The 16,530-nt window shown below is 40.1% G+C and overlaps 2 protein-coding genes across 2 annotated transcripts; both read left to right on the top strand.

The window, feature by feature from the left end:
- Window positions 1–189: 189 nt before the first annotated feature.
- abhd10a (abhydrolase domain containing 10, depalmitoylase a) lies at window positions 190–7,412 on the top strand. Its single transcript, XM_061247470.1, has 5 exons — window positions 190–365; window positions 2,133–2,316; window positions 3,196–3,307; window positions 4,373–4,510; window positions 5,358–7,412. Exons 1-5 carry the CDS (start codon window positions 275–277, stop codon window positions 5,697–5,699), a joined length of 867 nt encoding a protein of 288 aa, XP_061103454.1. The 5' UTR covers window positions 190–274; the 3' UTR covers window positions 5,700–7,412.
- Window positions 7,413–10,671: 3,259 nt separating this feature from the next.
- Window positions 10,672–14,864, top strand: LOC133132411 (uncharacterized protein C3orf85-like). Its single transcript, XM_061247851.1, has 4 exons — window positions 10,672–10,708; window positions 11,327–11,466; window positions 12,213–12,298; window positions 14,766–14,864. The coding sequence occupies exons 1-4, from the start codon at window positions 10,672–10,674 to the stop codon at window positions 14,839–14,841; spliced, it is 339 nt and encodes a 112-aa protein (XP_061103835.1). The 3' UTR covers window positions 14,842–14,864.
- The last annotated feature ends 1,666 nt before the right edge of the window (window positions 14,865–16,530 follow it).

Here is a 16,530-nt window from a genome sequence, read left to right as displayed (position 1 = left end):
TCCATATTTAAGTTAAAAAACAAATGGAGTCATAAAACTAACAACAAAGCGGGTCTATAGCTGATATCGGTATTGCATTTACTAATACACGTTATTATGAACAAAGAATAGTTATGTAACATGTTGTAGTGGCGGAAATATGCACTCTATGCTTGTGAAGAAAACCGGAAGTAAAAGGTGAACTTCACTGACTCCAGAGAATTGTGTGCACTACACTACACCGAGCTGGCTAGCAGGCAACGCAGCGCTAGTATTGTCCTTTCCGAGGAACAGTATGGCGGCAGCTGTGCTGAGGAGCTGGGGGAGAGTTGTTCTGAAAATAGGACCGAGAGGAGCCGCTTGTCTTACGCCTAGTTGCTCAGGAGGTCAGAATCTTTTTTTTGAAGCAGTGCGCTCCACAAAGTCCTCAAGGTGGTTGTAGTTAGCAGGAAACTAGCTAATATGCTATGTGGTATAGAGAATGATAAGCAGGGCCTTGGCGCCACTGCTACAAATCCATATACGGTCGTGAGAATACCGTTTGCGAATGAAGCGGTTCGCCTCCTCTGAAATAACGTTATCTAGTTAGTGTTGCTAGCTACCTCTTTGTCTGTCGGTTCAGATTCGTATTTTGCTAGCTAACGTAATGCTTTTATGGACGCTAACAAGTCGAGCTATGCAAGTTAGCCAACGTTGGTGTGGCAGCAAATGACAGGCGGTGTCGTGATTTAGGCTAGCTAGCGTTAGTTAATTGACTAACATTAGGCGGCTAACGATAGCTACACGTTAACATTTTCTTAAACTGACTTAGCTAGATAGCTAAGAACTTACATTATCGTACTGGACCATGGCCATATAGTATTTAATAACAGTAAGTTACGCAAAGGCTATAGCTACCTGATCTGGATAAAATGTTCAACCTTGAACCTGCTCCAGTTGGTTGGTAGCTATGACGTTAGTGGCTAATAACGTTAGCTAGCTACAAGTCAACACTAATTAGCTGTCGTTCGTGCACCAACTAGCCAGCTCTAACTTCACCAAGTTAGCTAACTTGGTTAGCTATAGCTAGGTAATTAACAACAAGAGTGCCATTAAAATAACGAACTGTTATAGCTAACTTACACTAACTGGTCTTAACAGGGAATGTCATGTTAGCCTATCTACGATAACCATTTTGCTCTAGCTAGTTAATATAGATGGTGAATATTTTGAAATTAGCTAATATTTCGAGACCCTTCCCCAACAAAAGAAGAAATCTCAAATTGGTCCACTCCAATTTGTTTTTGGGTGGCACCCAAGCAAACTTCTAACACTAGTATAGATATATATCTTGGTTAAGAATAGTCACAAGCAAAATTAAATCAAAAAATGGTTAAAATTATTCAATGCCAAGAATGGTCTGGCCAGAAAATGTCCAGAAAATGTTAGATTTTCAACAAAGTAAATAGTAAACTACAAAATTTCCATAGATAATTAATCTATGTTCTTCAAAAGGTACATATAATGGGCCTACTTATGCACAAAACATTGTGTTGATACTACAGTGACTTGGCATGTTTTGATCAGTTCAAACAGGGCCTCAATTTACGTGAACATTTACATATTTTGCAAAATGGCAAAATTGGAGTGGCTGCCCCCCACACCTCCGGTTGATTTTTCTTGGAATTGCCTTTCAATGTACTGACAAGTATTTGCTGAATGTTTTTGTCTTTTTCAGCCTATGCATGCACCAATAGGGAGCCCCCCAAAACACTCAGATGCAGCTTATACTGTATTTCTGTGGTCAATATTTGAATAATTTTAAAGCTTATTATAACTGGACTTTTAGCAACTGGTGCCTACATTTTTTACTTTCTCTCTTCAGTTAAAATGAGCAAGTATATTTACTGTTCTAATAATGTCTTTGTTTTTATTAGTTTATATAAGTTTATATTAAAAACTTCCCAGTACAGATTCAAAGGTATTCAATTTCCTTGATTGTCTGGTTTAGTTAGTTGTGCTTTGGCATACTGGTTATCCCTGATGACTCACTACAATATTTTGCATGCGATACACGTTGATTTGTAATTCACTGACAGGGTGCATTTTCAGTATGTTTGAAAGTGTGTTATGCACCTGACTCAAATCCAGTGTTTTTTTGTTGTTGTCTTAAGGGGTCAGGCAGAAGTCTACCGTGCAGTTTGCGACGCGCCCGGACCTGCCAAAGCTAGCGTATCGGAAAGTGAAGGGAAAGGGCCCCGGCGTGGTCTTCCTCCCCGGCTACGCCTCCAACATGGGTGGGCAGAAAGCCGAGGCACTGGAGGACTTCTGCAAGTCTTTAGGCCACTCATACCTGAGGTAAAGTACCTTGGAGTAGTTTGGGGCGTCTTCATTAAGGCTGGGTACTTGTCACAGAATATATTGGCTGAAGTCACTGAACAGTCCTGGCAAAGTTGTTGAAAGTCGTGAAACACCATAAAAAACAGAAGAAATCATAGGGTACAATTTAAATTAATTAAATGAATTGATCCAATTGGAAACAATTGAAATAATGTGCAGCAATAAGAAATGATTGTGGTTTAAAAAAAAAAAATCAGTGGACAGTGACCAGCTGCTAACAAATAGCCTAGGAGCGAAATTCATTCATGGGCTGGTTCATTGCTTAATTCTGTCTATCTCAGGAAGAGCATGCCTATAGTATAACAGAACATTCTTAGTAATCTTGCAAGCTGAAACGATATGGTTACCAAAATATGGTGTGTTTGTTTATTTGCCTTTGGATCGACTCCTGTCACTGAATGTTACCACAATGTGGGAAGCAGCACTGGGCATCAACATTCAACAGAATCTGTATACATTGTTGTGTCTCCCAGCTTTTGGCAATATTGTTCAAATGTGTATGCCTATACAAATAATGCTGTAAGCTATATGAAGGTTGGCTTGTCATTCAAAATATTACAACAATTAAAAAGGATTTTGTCAAAATGGCAAAAAATGAGGAAAGTCATGAAACCGCCCAACTTCTGTGACAAACACCGGGCAGCAGTTATCATTTACATCAGCAGTGCCTGAGCTATGTGTAGGAGCAAATAAATGTTGATTGTACCCTTAATGATTAAATTATAGCAGTTTATTTGTAATTCATTGTGTTTGGTGTCTATTGTCAAGATGATATTTTGAATCAGGTGATTGTGCATGCTGGTTTGTTCTTAGCACGGTTTATGTTTTATTATTCAGATTTGATTACACAGGCTGCGGGGCGTCGGAAGGGGTTTTGACAGAAGGCACTGTCGGTAGCTGGAAGAGAGATGTTCTGTTTGTGTTGGATGAACTTGTAGATGGTCCACAGGTGAGTTTCCCATGGCTAGTATGTCCTCTGTAGATATGGCCCAATGTGCATTTTCTGCAGAATACTTTTGTTTATTATTGAAATATCAACAGGGTTGGTAAGTAACTGTGTACTACTTATGGGATGGTGCTAGTTTTAAAGTGATTGCCTGCAGAACTGCTGCTCACTGGATGTTTTTTGTTTTTCGCACCATTCTCTGCAAACTCTGAGATACTCCAATACTCAAACTGCCCAGTCTGGCACCAACATTCATTCCATGGTCCAAGTCACTTAGATAACATTTCTTTCCCATTCTGACATTTGGTCTGAAAAACGGCTGAACCCTCTTAACCACGTCTGCATGCTTTTAGGCATTTAGTTGCTGCCACATGATTGGCTGATCAAATATTTTCATTTACAAACTGGTGTCCAGGTCTACTTAAAGTGATCAGTGAGTGTATGTTAAAATATAAAAGTCAGCATCTGTTAAAATATAAAGTGTTGTTTATATAAAAATTATCTTTAAATATCTACATAAAATAATAAATAAAAAGGACAGGCTGCTCTGCTCTCTCAAGAATAACCCTCACTGTGTTGATTTAATTGTACCTAAAGATGTTTTGATTGAAACTGAAGGTTTTATGTAACATAAGAGGACGACCTGACTATGATAATGAATACAATTGGATTAGAGGCTTTCCAACCTCAGAATCTTCTCAGGATCCACTCTGAAGAGGTGGTGTTTGATGGTACAGATCTTACAGTAGCTGGCCCTGGCTGTGCAGTTACAGCTGACACAGACTCCCATTTGGACCTGCAAATGTTGTTTCCTCCAAAGTAGAGGCACTCTTAAGAGGGGAAACGGTTATATTTCGGTAGAATTACAATAGGGAAGACACCCTTTAAATAACCAAAAAGCTGTTAGGCTTATTCTTTTCCGTTTGTCTCGGCGGAATGAAATATTTCGCACATTCTGAAGAGTTGTTATAAATGGTTTCAATATTTTGTGAACCTGTTACACATTGGCTGTATCGTAAATAATAATCGGTATTGTGGATAGCTGTAAACTTGGTCAGTATTTTTCAGATCCTGGTTGGCTCGAGTATGGGTGGCTGGCTCATGCTCCTGGCAGCCATTGCCCGTCCAGAGAAGATTGCAGCCCTGATTGGCATCTCCACTGCCGCTGATCATTTCGTTACAGCCTTCAAGTCGCTTCCTTTAGAGGTGAGCTTACTCTCTTCACCGCTACTGCATGTATACTGTGATTATGTTGATACCTTGTTTGTTCAAATCCATTTGATCAGAATTGAAGTTGTGCTTGACAATACGCACACATTCACAAGATCCTTCTTGCTTTTGATAGTGAAATATAATTTGATCTGTGTCAGCTTTCTTGAGTGCCTTCACACATGGCAGTCAAATTCTAGCCCAGAGGTGGGCAAAGAGGGCCGTATCCATTTGGCCTTAATTGCATAATTAGCCTTTTATGCCATCTGACATTTTGGCTACAGTAGATTTCTTGATGAGTGATAGCCGAAGACTGCGCTTGAGTCCCCCGTTTTACTGTGATCTAATCTCTGAGTGAACCAGTTCATGCAGCCAATTAGTTCATTTAGCCCGAGTAATCGGTGGGAACAAAAACCTGCATACACACCGGCCCTCCAGGACCGGAATTGCCCACCCCTTTTCTAGCCTATGACCAGTGGCGTCTTCCTCAATAAATGAATTATTACTCTGCAGCATAAATGGTTACAATTGTGAGTAGTAGATCCTTTTTGCATCCTCAACTGTAATATTTATTGCTCTAAAATATCGTCGCTCTAAAACTATATTTTCCAATATTACATCCACATTACATCTTCATGTGAATTATACCCAGGGACCAGCACACCAACCCACGAATTGAGAGAGGGCTACTAGTCGTGCATGCTGTCCACTTCAATCAATATTAATAATCATTTGTAAATTTGGCCGTGTACTGTTGTATATTTCTGAAATATCTCCGTGGATAGCCGTGAGCTCCGCGGACAGGCGTTCAGCGCGCGCCACTGACCCTGCCTTTGTGCCGAAGGTGAGGAAGGAGTTCGAGGAGAAAGGCGAGTGGAGCATCCCCACCAAACACAACGAGGAAGGCTGCTACAAGCTGAGCATGGACTTCCTGCAGGAGGCGGAGAACCACTGCGTCCTGCAGTGCCCCATCCCGGTGACCTGCCCGGTGCGCCTGATCCACGGGCTGCAGGACCAGGACACGCCCTGGCACATCTCCATGCAGGTGGCCGAGCGCGTGCTGAGCACGGACGTGGACGTGATCCTGCGCAAGCACGGGCAGCACCGCATGACCGAGAAGGACGACATCAAGCTCATCGTCTACACCATCGACGACCTCATAGACAAACTCACCACCTTGGTGTGAGGGACCACGCCGCCCCTCCCTCGGGCCGGGTTTGGGCCCCCGTCGACCGCCGGCGCGGGGACAGAGGAGCGGGACGAGGCTGTGGACTGAGGAGAGAAGCTTGTCTGTGATGCGCGCCTTATGAGTGGATTTTAATAGTTTTTTTTTTTTTGTTTTGTTTTTTTCCTTTTTATTCAGTGTTGTCTTTGTAAGAACTTACGGTAATGCTGCTATTTTCGGTCGACAGAGTTACACCTCCACACAGGTGGTCTGTTCTACTCACACGCCAGGTTGCATAATTCTCTGCCTGTGCCTTTTTTTTTTATTTTTTTTTTTAACACTTTTCGCACTCTTTCCCATTGTTAATTCACCTAATAAACCATATGTTTCCCAGAGCTTGGGTGTCTCATGAAGTGTTCTCATAGCAGCCCTCTGCAGCGCAGGTTTCTTAGGGATCTTGGAGGGAGCGGCCCGCTGCAGTGAAACGTTCTCATTCGCGGCTCACAGCTGCTCTCAAATAGTTTGTCACCAAAGTGAGAGAGGCGTCATTACAGCTCCAGAGAAGCCTTCACACAGCTCGATGAAGCATTCTCACAGCTGATTCTCACTTCTGTAAGGTTGTTTTCTCAATCTTCCCTCCCATGTAGCAGCTCTGTTGTTAAGCTTTTACACTTTTGCTTAAAGCAGTGGACTGCAATGATGCGTCTCACAGCAACTCTAATGAAGCATTCTAATGGCTGATTTCTATAATGAAGCATTCTAAAGGCTTGTCTCTGTGAAGAAGCATTTTTGCCGCTTATCTGTAAAGAAGCGTTCTCAACGAAACTGTGATGGCACCTTCTACTGTAACAGCAGCTGTGTAAGGAACTGTTCTTACAGCTGCTCTTTGTATTGCCTCTACATATGTATAGAAGCATGCTCTTGGCTGCTTTTTGTAGTGAAGCAATGTCACATTCAACCTGATAGGATGCCTGGGTGCAGTGGGAAGAGTTTTTAGAATGTGTTGTTACTCTAGCTTTGATTGCATGCAAGCATGGATTGTCACAAATATAGGCTGCCTTAGAAAGTGTTGTCATGGTAGTATCTCTGAGAGGAAACATTGTAACAGCAGTTATCATTGTTGGAAAGCCTTGTTGCAGTAGCTGTGTTTTAGGGAACGTTGTAACCGCAGGAATCATTGTTATGAAGCCTTGTTGCAGAAGCTGTGTTTTAGGAACGTTTGTGAACACAGTAAGCATTGTTTAAAAAACATACAGTACTTTTCCCTGATTTTATTTTATTTGCCCCAAATGTTCAGTCTCATTTGTTAGCATGTCCCATCGCTGCAGCCTTTTTGACTTTGGGAGAAGGCAGACGAGTGCGTTTCCTCAAGTGCTGCCATTCACCTGCCCTAATGCCTCTGCCCCCCAGCTGAGCTGAGCATCGGTCGCGTTGGAGGAGTGCTCCTGGACGGACCGCAGGGTGGGGGAAACCCTGCAGACGCTCTCTCTCCGGTGACGCAGATCAGACATTTTGTGCCACGCCTCACTACTCTCCTGGCCACAGCTGACACTGCCAAGAGCAGGATTTCAAGACCATCTCCACTTCCCCACCAGAGTATTTATATAAAATTGGATTGAGAAAATATGCATTATAGAAACGTGTTCAAACTAATTCTGTTATGCACATTACTCATTTAGCAAGCTGGTGTAGAGGTGTACCTAATAAAGTGGTCTGAGTATATTTGTATTATAATTGCGCACTGAGCATGTCATTTGTTTTGCTGAAATGGCTTTTCTTGATTTTTCTCTCAATTTCCAATCTGTGGTTCTTGAACTTTTTCTGCTTTGACCTTTCTTTCATCTAACAGTGAAACAGTCTTTCTGTTGTCCTGGTGTCTCAACGTGTGTGTACAAATTGCACTCCAGTCAGGGTAACTCCCATATTTTAGATACATATTTCAATAGATATGTAAGTAAATATTTTGTGTCCCATGACTGAACTTGCTCTGCACATTCCTTGTGCGTCATTCATAGATAGTGGATTGTTACAGTCTTCAATAGGGTGTAGGCAGTCAGAACAGACTCGAGACAAAGTTTTTGTTGAGTGCAAATTATTCATAATGGCCATTTTGTGTTGTTAGTGTGGTTTCTGGACATTTGTAAATCATATGTTTGTAGTGTTGTTCCTCCAGAAATGTCATGAAAATGAACGAAATTCAAGATGGTTTGTTTGCAACTCGAGCTTGATTGAATTGAGCGTTAAGCAAACTTAACTCATTGAACCTTGAGGTGATTTTGATGTTGTTTTCCACTATCCTCAGTTTTTTACAGGTTAAACAGGTTTATGTAATAGACAACCCCTCATGGCACCTCATTTTATTATGGGAACTTGTTAGGCATTGGTTTGGACATGATGTTGATGAGTTAAGGAAAAAATAACTTCAGCTTACAAAAATGGGGTTCACTTGAGTATATCTCCTAAACTAAAAGTGTCAGTTTAGGTATATCGTCTTACATTACAGGAATAGGTTGTATGGAGTACCAATAACTCATGTCAATATAGTTGTTTTATAATGTAGGCTAAACAAATATCAGCAGAGTACCAGATCGAAATTGGTTGTATTGGTTATATTCTAATAGCCTAGTTGTGACGGCAAATATAGTGGTAGAATATGTGAATAACAAATAATATTCGTTTTTTATTAAACAAACCATAAGGCTAATGTTTTTGGAGGCATATTTCTTCATAGGCCTACTCCCAACACGAGCGTAATACTTCAATGATCTGTTTTCAGGACTTCTGGTGACGAAATACAATATGGTTTGAAACGCAACTCTGTTTTTTCATAAGTATCTGCTGCATTACATAAAAATGAGGACCCAACGTTAAGAAATAAGAGGTATGCCAATTTGACGGAGATGAAAGGGCGTGTTATGACGCTAATTGACGTCATTCGGGATCAGGAGGTTAAATTTGAAAGTGTGTTTAAAACTGCAACATGGTACAAATTAACGGTGTGAAAATGCCCAAAGTACATAGATTATTCTCCTTATCAGACCAGCCTCCCCTTCGTATGAGAAACCCTTTATATAAACCTAACCTCCAGTAGATGGCAGCAGTTCTTAGTACCTGGGTCCTGCCTCTTGCACACAGGAGTGAAACGTGAGGACTCCCGCTTGATCACTGTTTACGTTCTAGAGGATGCACTGAAAATGGAAAACTCATCCTTATCACTGGCTGCAGTTTGGAGGACTCGGCCTGATCTTTGGCTGCAGTTTAGATGACCCTTCGCCTCTTTCTACAGTATCTGTCTCAAGGTGACAAAAAGGGAAGCTCAGGTTTGCAAATGCCTGGTCGTGTGTGATGCATTACGTCTCTCCTAATAAGATGTTAAGGATTTCTTTTTAAAAATTTGACCAAAATATGAATGATTATGACGGTAATAAAAAACGAATGTGAAATAATTATTCTATACTTAGCTTAAACTAAATTCAATGGATGTACTGTGGTATGACCTATATCATACAGTTTCACGTGCAAAACACTGTCACATTATATGATACGGTCGCACCATGTTTCACACAGGGAAATATGGGGCCTAGTGGTGGTTAGCTAGCATTCTAGGAGCAAATCCACTGCAATTTGGCAACAAAATTGAAATTACTCACATGGTTTATTAATGCATTTTCATGTAAAGTTTCACAACATATACATATTTAGAAGTTTCAGTATCATGTGAAAAATGTGTGACCAATGCATCTTATCAACAATATAAAAAATATTTTTTGATAAAACACTGTTTTGATATCTGACCCTTATTTATTATTGTTCGGTGTCTGGGGAAAAAGCTTGTGTTCACTCTCTGGTAAAATCCTATACTCTTTGAGTTTCAAAGAAAGACTTCTTTCTCTGTTTTCTGGCATGGAAACATGTCAGTATTTGACCAGTGTGTTTGGGTTTAGTTTGGTGTGCTAGAGAAATTTCTTCCAGTGAAAGGAGGCTCTTTTACCTGTGACAGCTAACTGTGAGGTTCTGTGGGACTCAGGCAAGCAGAGGTGAGGCACACATTTCTTCACATTCCCATCTGCGGCTAATTCAGACTGCTAAATATTTCTGCATAAATTATCTAGTTATCTGTTTTATCTGACCACTTTGTTATACATTTATGTGATCTTGGTTTTGTAGTTTAAACACAATATCTGTCTTAGTTAAGAACAGTTGTATTGGTGTCCAACAGTTCCAGCATTTTCATGTTTTTGGAATTCACCATCACTAGCAGGATTTCTCATTGCTCTATGGTTATGCTGTAAAATATTTAGATATTTGTGCTGTGGGTATAATTCTGCATAGCATTTGTGTGTCATGAGGAATTATAGTGGGCAGTGTTTCAACTATGGTGAGATGTCTTACATCTATGCACTGTAAAAACAAATATCCCATAAAAAACAGCAGCAATGTTGTCAGTGAAAAAACATTTACTGAAAGGAGAAAATAAACTGTTTATATCCATTTGTCTTGTGGGATGGCTGTTAAATAATGAGATATTGCCATTCTACATGACCTTGACTGAGTTTTCCGTCCTGTATTTAAAAAACAACATTTTACCATAAGAAATACAATTTTTATAGTGTCCTAGTGCTACTACAAACAAATTTGAAAATCTGTGTGGTATGTCCGTCCGGAATCTGAAGATTTGTCCGTAGCCAACTGTCCATGGCGTTAGCGTATTGTTTATTAGCATGTCTGATTGTCCATTGGACTGGACTCATTGGGGTGAACATCAGTAACCAGGTCTGATTCAAAGGTCATTCCGATCTGTTAATTGCAGCACTGACCTTTCAGAGTCTTATGCTGGTAATAAGTCAGCTTCTCTCCAACGCACAAACAAAGGGCAAATCAGCAATAATATCAGGACACACATACGCCCGCACATTACTGTAAAATGAAGGATTCTGAAATGCACATACTTGTACCAGGTTTTCAGAACTTCCCATTTTTACAGGTTTGAGAAATGAGGACAGTTATACTTCTGCTGACTCTTTTGAATGGTAAGGTATGTTTTACAGAACTAATAATTGAACCTATTGGATTACAGTGAAACTAAACAATTACAGTGTACCCAATGAAAAATAAATTCAATTGGAGGTAGCCTTGCATTTCATGTGACACTGTGAAATGTATTCACACAATTCTTATTGAAGAATGATTTGCCTTTTTAAGGTCATATTATTTTAGAAATGCAGTGTATGCCATTAATACACGTAACATGCTAATATCCTAAGACCTCTAATCAAGCCAATTAACTAACGTTTCACTTGCATTTCCACTATATGGAAAGAGCCAGAATTTCAATATTTCAAGCTAGTGCATTTGAATAAGAATTTCTGTTCTGATGTTTTATTTACTTATTGTTTCTTTACGCTTTAGTAAAGCCTCAATATATTTGAAAAATGGGGGCCAAACCATGACTGGTATTTCATAGTTTACATTTTAAATATTAACAAAATGGAGATCATTTAATTTATGTGAACAAAAATGAGGAACACAATTGGAAGACAGCATTTGAGAGTTATGACATGATTGGAATAAATGTAAAAAAAAAAAAAAGCCAATGTTTGTGTACTGTATTAAATAGCACATTTAGTCTTAAATGTTTTCTACAACAGGGATTTATACAGCCCCGGTAATGAAAGAGGAAGAAGCAAAGCAATTCATCCGTCTGAAAAGACAGGCCCAGTATCCAGGCACAGGGTACTGGGACCCTTACCACTCACAAAACCAATGGGGATACACTATACAAGAGCAGGTAGGGTACTAATAACCAATGGGGATACACTATACAATAGCAGGTAGGGTACTAATAACCAATGGGGTTCCACCTCCACATTTATACAGCTAAAGAACACGCTGAAAGCTCTTCTGATTGGTCCATCAGTCAATCCACCCTTCCTTCAGCGGCACATATCTTTGATCAGTATCCAGATACTGTTGCTGCTTCAGACTAGTTTTGGAGTTATCAGTGTGACACTGAGATGTAGTGTTTGATGGAGTGGTTTGGAATGCTGCCAATGCAAAACATATACGTATCTTCAGCATTTCATTTATGGTAGAAGAAAGGAACTGATGCCTAATCTAGGGAATGGAATTGATTCCGGGGTTTTATGACCTTATTTGCTCAGTCTGTGTTTATTCTACTCTCCAAGTGTGCATTTTCTTCATATACACAAACTATTAGACTTTGTTTAGATATGAATATGAAAACCATGGTGGTTTTTCAGTAGTAAAACATACTGAAATATGAACTGTGGAATTGCAGTATATCATAGATTAACTTGTGTGATCCTTTTTCTATGTGCGCATGTCTGTATGTTTGCATTTATGGAAAATTTTGCATGAAAGTGTCATCAATGTGCATAGTATGCATGTCTTTGTATAATTACATATGTTTTTATGTGATGTTCTATGGCATGCATATACTGTATACATACTGCATAGCTGTGTCATGTGTGCCTATGCTTGTTTGTGTGTAACGCTGCAGTCTGTGTGCGGCAGGCAAATGAGTACTGGACGATGCTTCGAGCAGATGCTCAGTATTACATGGACATGGGCAACCTGATGTTTGACCGTGCCGTTGCCACGTGAGTGCTGGAGCCTATACAGTTTCTATTTCTAAAACAAATTCTTCTAATTATTGTTATTGTTATCTGTATTATTACTATTACCCATGTTCATAGGCTATCAAACAAAGAGACTCATTCTCACTTTGCTAAGTACCCCCTTCCCCCTTCCCCCTCTCCCTGTTAAACCTTCCTCTCTCTTATTCCTTTGTACCTCTGCCCTGTTTACTTTTCATGAAAATGAGAATCTTTAGCCTTCACTATTGGGCCAAGCCTGCATTTTCTACATCCAGAGATTCTGGTTCTCTGTTCCAGCTCTGTCCACAGAAGTCTTGGAGTGGTGGCACCGACAGCTTGCTTGACACTTACTATAGCACTGAAGCAGCTCTAATGAGTTGCTAATAATTTTCTTTCTGGCTTCACTTCCTGCTCGCAGCAGCCGTTGAAACATTTATCAGTACATGCATTTGGCATGTCTGTAAAAATATTTTTCTACAGCTAACAATGGCCTTGTATTGTTTCATTATACCGCTTCGCTCACCATTTTAAATTTAATTGAATGTTGTAATATACGCATCACACCTGTCAAACCAGGGGTCCCATTGGGTCATGGTCTTAACCTATTAGCTTTAAACACTTTCTATATGCCTCCCACCATGCCTTTATGTGGATGACAGTGACATATCTTATCCTCATGCCCCTTGAATGAACCCTTCATTTTATCAGCTGAGTGCATGACCAGCACTGAGACCTGGAGCAATCACTCAGTTATTTCATTAAATGAACACTGTCGGTAATGCGCTTCCATCCGTGACAGCCGCTGAGCTGGAAAATCTGGATTTTACAAAAAGAAATGACCATGACATTGAGACCCTGGATCATCATAGATCCCAATTGGAAATTTTAGATTTCAAACATCATCAAAGCTGTACCACCTCAGTGATATATAGTGAGCTCCATAAGTCTTGGGACAAAGACATTTCTTTCATTGATGTGGCTCTGTACTCCACAATTTTGGAAAGGGACCCCATCATCTGTGAAACATAATTGTGGAAGTGTATGATGTAACTGCAGCAGAATTAATTATGAAGTGTACAGATCTTGTCTGTTCAAGTTCACTTAAATGCCTCCAATCACATTGGATGGTGCTAAAGCAACAAAGTCAGACATCTCATCTCTCCCGGAAGGTCCGTGGAATTCTCCTGCAGTTTAGAAGTTGCTCATTACCCTGTTGCGAATTGATGGACAATAGCGAATTAAGGAACCGATAAGTGAACAGGTGCACTGTGCACGTCATCCAGGTTGCATACAGAGCATCACCCCCTCCCAACACCCCCCCCCCCCCCTTTCATACAGAGCGGCACCCCCTCCCAACACTCCCCCCCCCCCCTTTCATACAGAGCAGCATCCCTGCCCCCCCTGTTGCATACTGAAAATTACTCCGGGAGACTGACTGAACGGGGTGGAGTGGATTGGGTGCTGCTCTGTGTGCATTGTGCGGGGGCTGACATGCACAGTTTCCACTATGGCAGCCACACACGCCATACACTCCCACCATGTTTCACAAATGAGGGGGTGCTTTAGATCTGGGGTACTTCCTTTCTAAAATTGTGGAGTACAGAGCCAAATCAATAAAAAATACTATGTCTTTGTCCCAAGACTTGGTGTTTGAAATCTCAAATTTTCATTTGGGATTTTTGAGATGCATGGTCCTTCATTGAATTTTCACAAGGGTGCCCAAAACTGGAAGGTTCTTGACTGGTCATATTCTGAGGAGAGAGCTTAAAACAAGCAGGAGCTGAAGATGGCTGCAGTGCAGGCCTAGCAGAGCATCACTAGAGATACTTAAGTGTGTTAAATTATTTCCTTTGTGCCAGCAGTAGAATGCTTACCGTATAGCTAGTCTGATTCTAGGAGTTTTTATTGCCTTTGGAGTCTGTTATTTGCATTTGTCAACATGAGGACCAGAGCTGTGCCAATGAAAGTCAAAGAAGCCATTATGAGGCTGAGAAATAAGAGAAGAAAACTGACAAAAACATTGGCCAAAGGTTAGACTTACCAAAACAAACTGTTTGGAATATCATTAAGCTGCTGTATGTTTGGTATCATTGGCTTGCTGTAGGATGAATCACCATCCAATGAGTTTGGAGGCATTTGATTGAACTTGAGCACATCTGTACACTTCAGAATGCATTCTGCTGCTGCTGTCAGCAGTTACATTATCAATGAAGGGAAGTGAGCCAGCACCTGTGGCAGCTATACATGCCCAAACTATAACACCCCCACTAAAAAGGGATGTCATTCATACACGGATCACCCCATATGGTTGCAAATATCCTTAAATTCAAGGTAACAATCTGCAATCTACAATCTTATGTTCATTGTTTCATTTCAAATCCAATGTGCTGGAGTACAGAGCCAAAAGAAAAAATGTTTTAGCACTGTGCAAATACTTATGGACTGCTCTATATATTTTCTTGTCTTCCAGTGAAAATAACAGGCTTTACATGGAAATGCTACGGAATGCTCGAGCTCATCTTGATGGACAAACAGAAAGACACTGAGCGCTACAGAAGGACGTGCTGGCTAACAATGGATAACACCTTCAATTATTCACTTCTGCTGAACAAGACAATAGAAGTTAAGCCCTTGATACAGATGTAGGGCTAGAATAGCTGGTTCTTGGTGGGGAGTCAATCTGTGTCATATGTCATAGATATGTCATTTATTTTACTTTTACGCAAAGCAGATTCTTATGTAACCAAAAATAAATGTGCATTTGTAAACAATTATTGATGTCATTACTGAATTTCACATATAACATGATCATTGTGTCGTGGATTGCTGACTTTCCAAAATCAACATTCAGTGAACAACTTAACAAAACCCCAGAACCACTTCAAATTCACACTTAAAGTGGGCTCCAGAATTATTGGTAAATATGCAAAGTTCAGACAGACTGGATACAGGTTTCTGATGGTATTTAAGTCTGGAGACTGAGATGACCATTGCAGAGCATGGATTTTGTTTCACTTAACCATTTCTGTGTGGATTCTGATGTATGTTTGGAGATAATGTCCTGCTGCACAATTTACCTTTGACCAGCTTCCTAGCAGAGACAGCCAGATTTTCTGCCAAGATTTCCCAGTACTTTATTGAATTTGTTGTGTTATTGATCTTAAATAGTGCCCCTGGACCACTGGCAACAAAACTTTTCCAAAACATCAATGATCCACCACAATATTTGACAATAGATATGACACACTTCTCCATGTACTATGTATGCATTCCTCTTTTGCCGCCAAACATGTTGATGGTGTGTATGGCCAAAACCTTCAATTTTGGTATCATGTGACCATAGCACTCTCTTCCAGTCATAATTACAATGATGTTTGGCAAACTCCAGATGCTTGGTTTTGTTTATCGTGCTCAGGAAAGCCTATCTTCCTGCCACTCTTCCAAATACTTTGGTACTTGGTATGCAGGTGCCATTTTATGGTTCTTCTTGAGACTTGGTGACCCTAAGATGCAAGCAATCTCTGCAATTCTTAAACTGTGATGCTTGGGTTCCTCCCCATCTTCCTCACTGTTCATGGGGTCGATGTGCACTTGCATCCTCTTCCAAGTTTGCAACCATTCCATATGTTTTGCATTTTTGTATTATTGCCCTTACAGTGCTTGGTGGTATGTTTAACCGTTTATTTATTTTTTTGTAACCATTACCAGACTTGTGATGGTCAATTACCTTCCGTCTCTTCTGAATTTAGTTATTTGGCTTTTCCCATGCTGACGGGTGACAAAGGGATTTTGCATGCTTTTTTATACTCCAGTGAAATGTTAAGTGATGATAAGACACATTACAGTTCCTTTAGATTTCGATTATCTAAATTCAGCAATATCGTACTGCCAATTTCACTTTGATTTTATTTACATAAAATTTAATTAAAACATTTAATTGTTAGGGGTGCCAATAATTTTTACAGCTATGGTTTTGAGATTACTCAATAAAGAACATTGAAACATGAGAATAAATGTATTGAAATAAAAGTATCTAGTTTTCCTATATGTTTGAACATAACATAGTTCCCTCCATAATGTTTGGGACAAAGACCCATCATTTAATTATTTGTCTCTGTACTCCACAATTTGAAATCACAGCTGGCAATTTGGGACATTTGAGTTTCTGAGTTTGCCAGTGGTGTGGGCAGTGTCTTAAATTGCCTGAATACACCTATAAAAATACCCTTTAATAA

The sequence above is a fragment of the Conger conger genome, chromosome 7 (genome assembly GCF_963514075.1).
Source record: "Conger conger chromosome 7, fConCon1.1, whole genome shotgun sequence".
Classification (NCBI taxonomy): Eukaryota; Metazoa; Chordata; class Actinopteri; order Anguilliformes; family Congridae; genus Conger; species Conger conger.
Note: the sequence above shows the minus strand (reverse complement) of the source record. Positions and strands in the feature narration are given on the sequence as shown.

Bases quoted from the DNA above. Each gene is read 5' to 3' on its own strand.
- abhd10a (XM_061247470.1), top strand. From the start codon at position 275: ATGGCGGCAGCTGTGCTGAGGAGCTGGGGGAGAGTTGTTCTGAAAATA. The intron at 366-2,132 runs GTCAGAATCTTT...TGTTGTCTTAAG, and splicing joins TACGCCTAGTTGCTCAGGAG to GGGTCAGGCAGAAGTCTACC. The intron at 2,317-3,195 runs GTAAAGTACCTT...TTTATTATTCAG, and splicing joins TTAGGCCACTCATACCTGAG to ATTTGATTACACAGGCTGCG.
- LOC133132411 (XM_061247851.1), top strand. From the start codon at position 10,672: ATGAGGACAGTTATACTTCTGCTGACTCTTTTGAATG. The intron at 10,709-11,326 runs GTAAGGTATGTT...TTTCTACAACAG, and splicing joins TCTGCTGACTCTTTTGAATG to GGATTTATACAGCCCCGGTA. The intron at 12,299-14,765 runs GTGAGTGCTGGA...CTTGTCTTCCAG, and splicing joins TTTGACCGTGCCGTTGCCAC to TGAAAATAACAGGCTTTACA.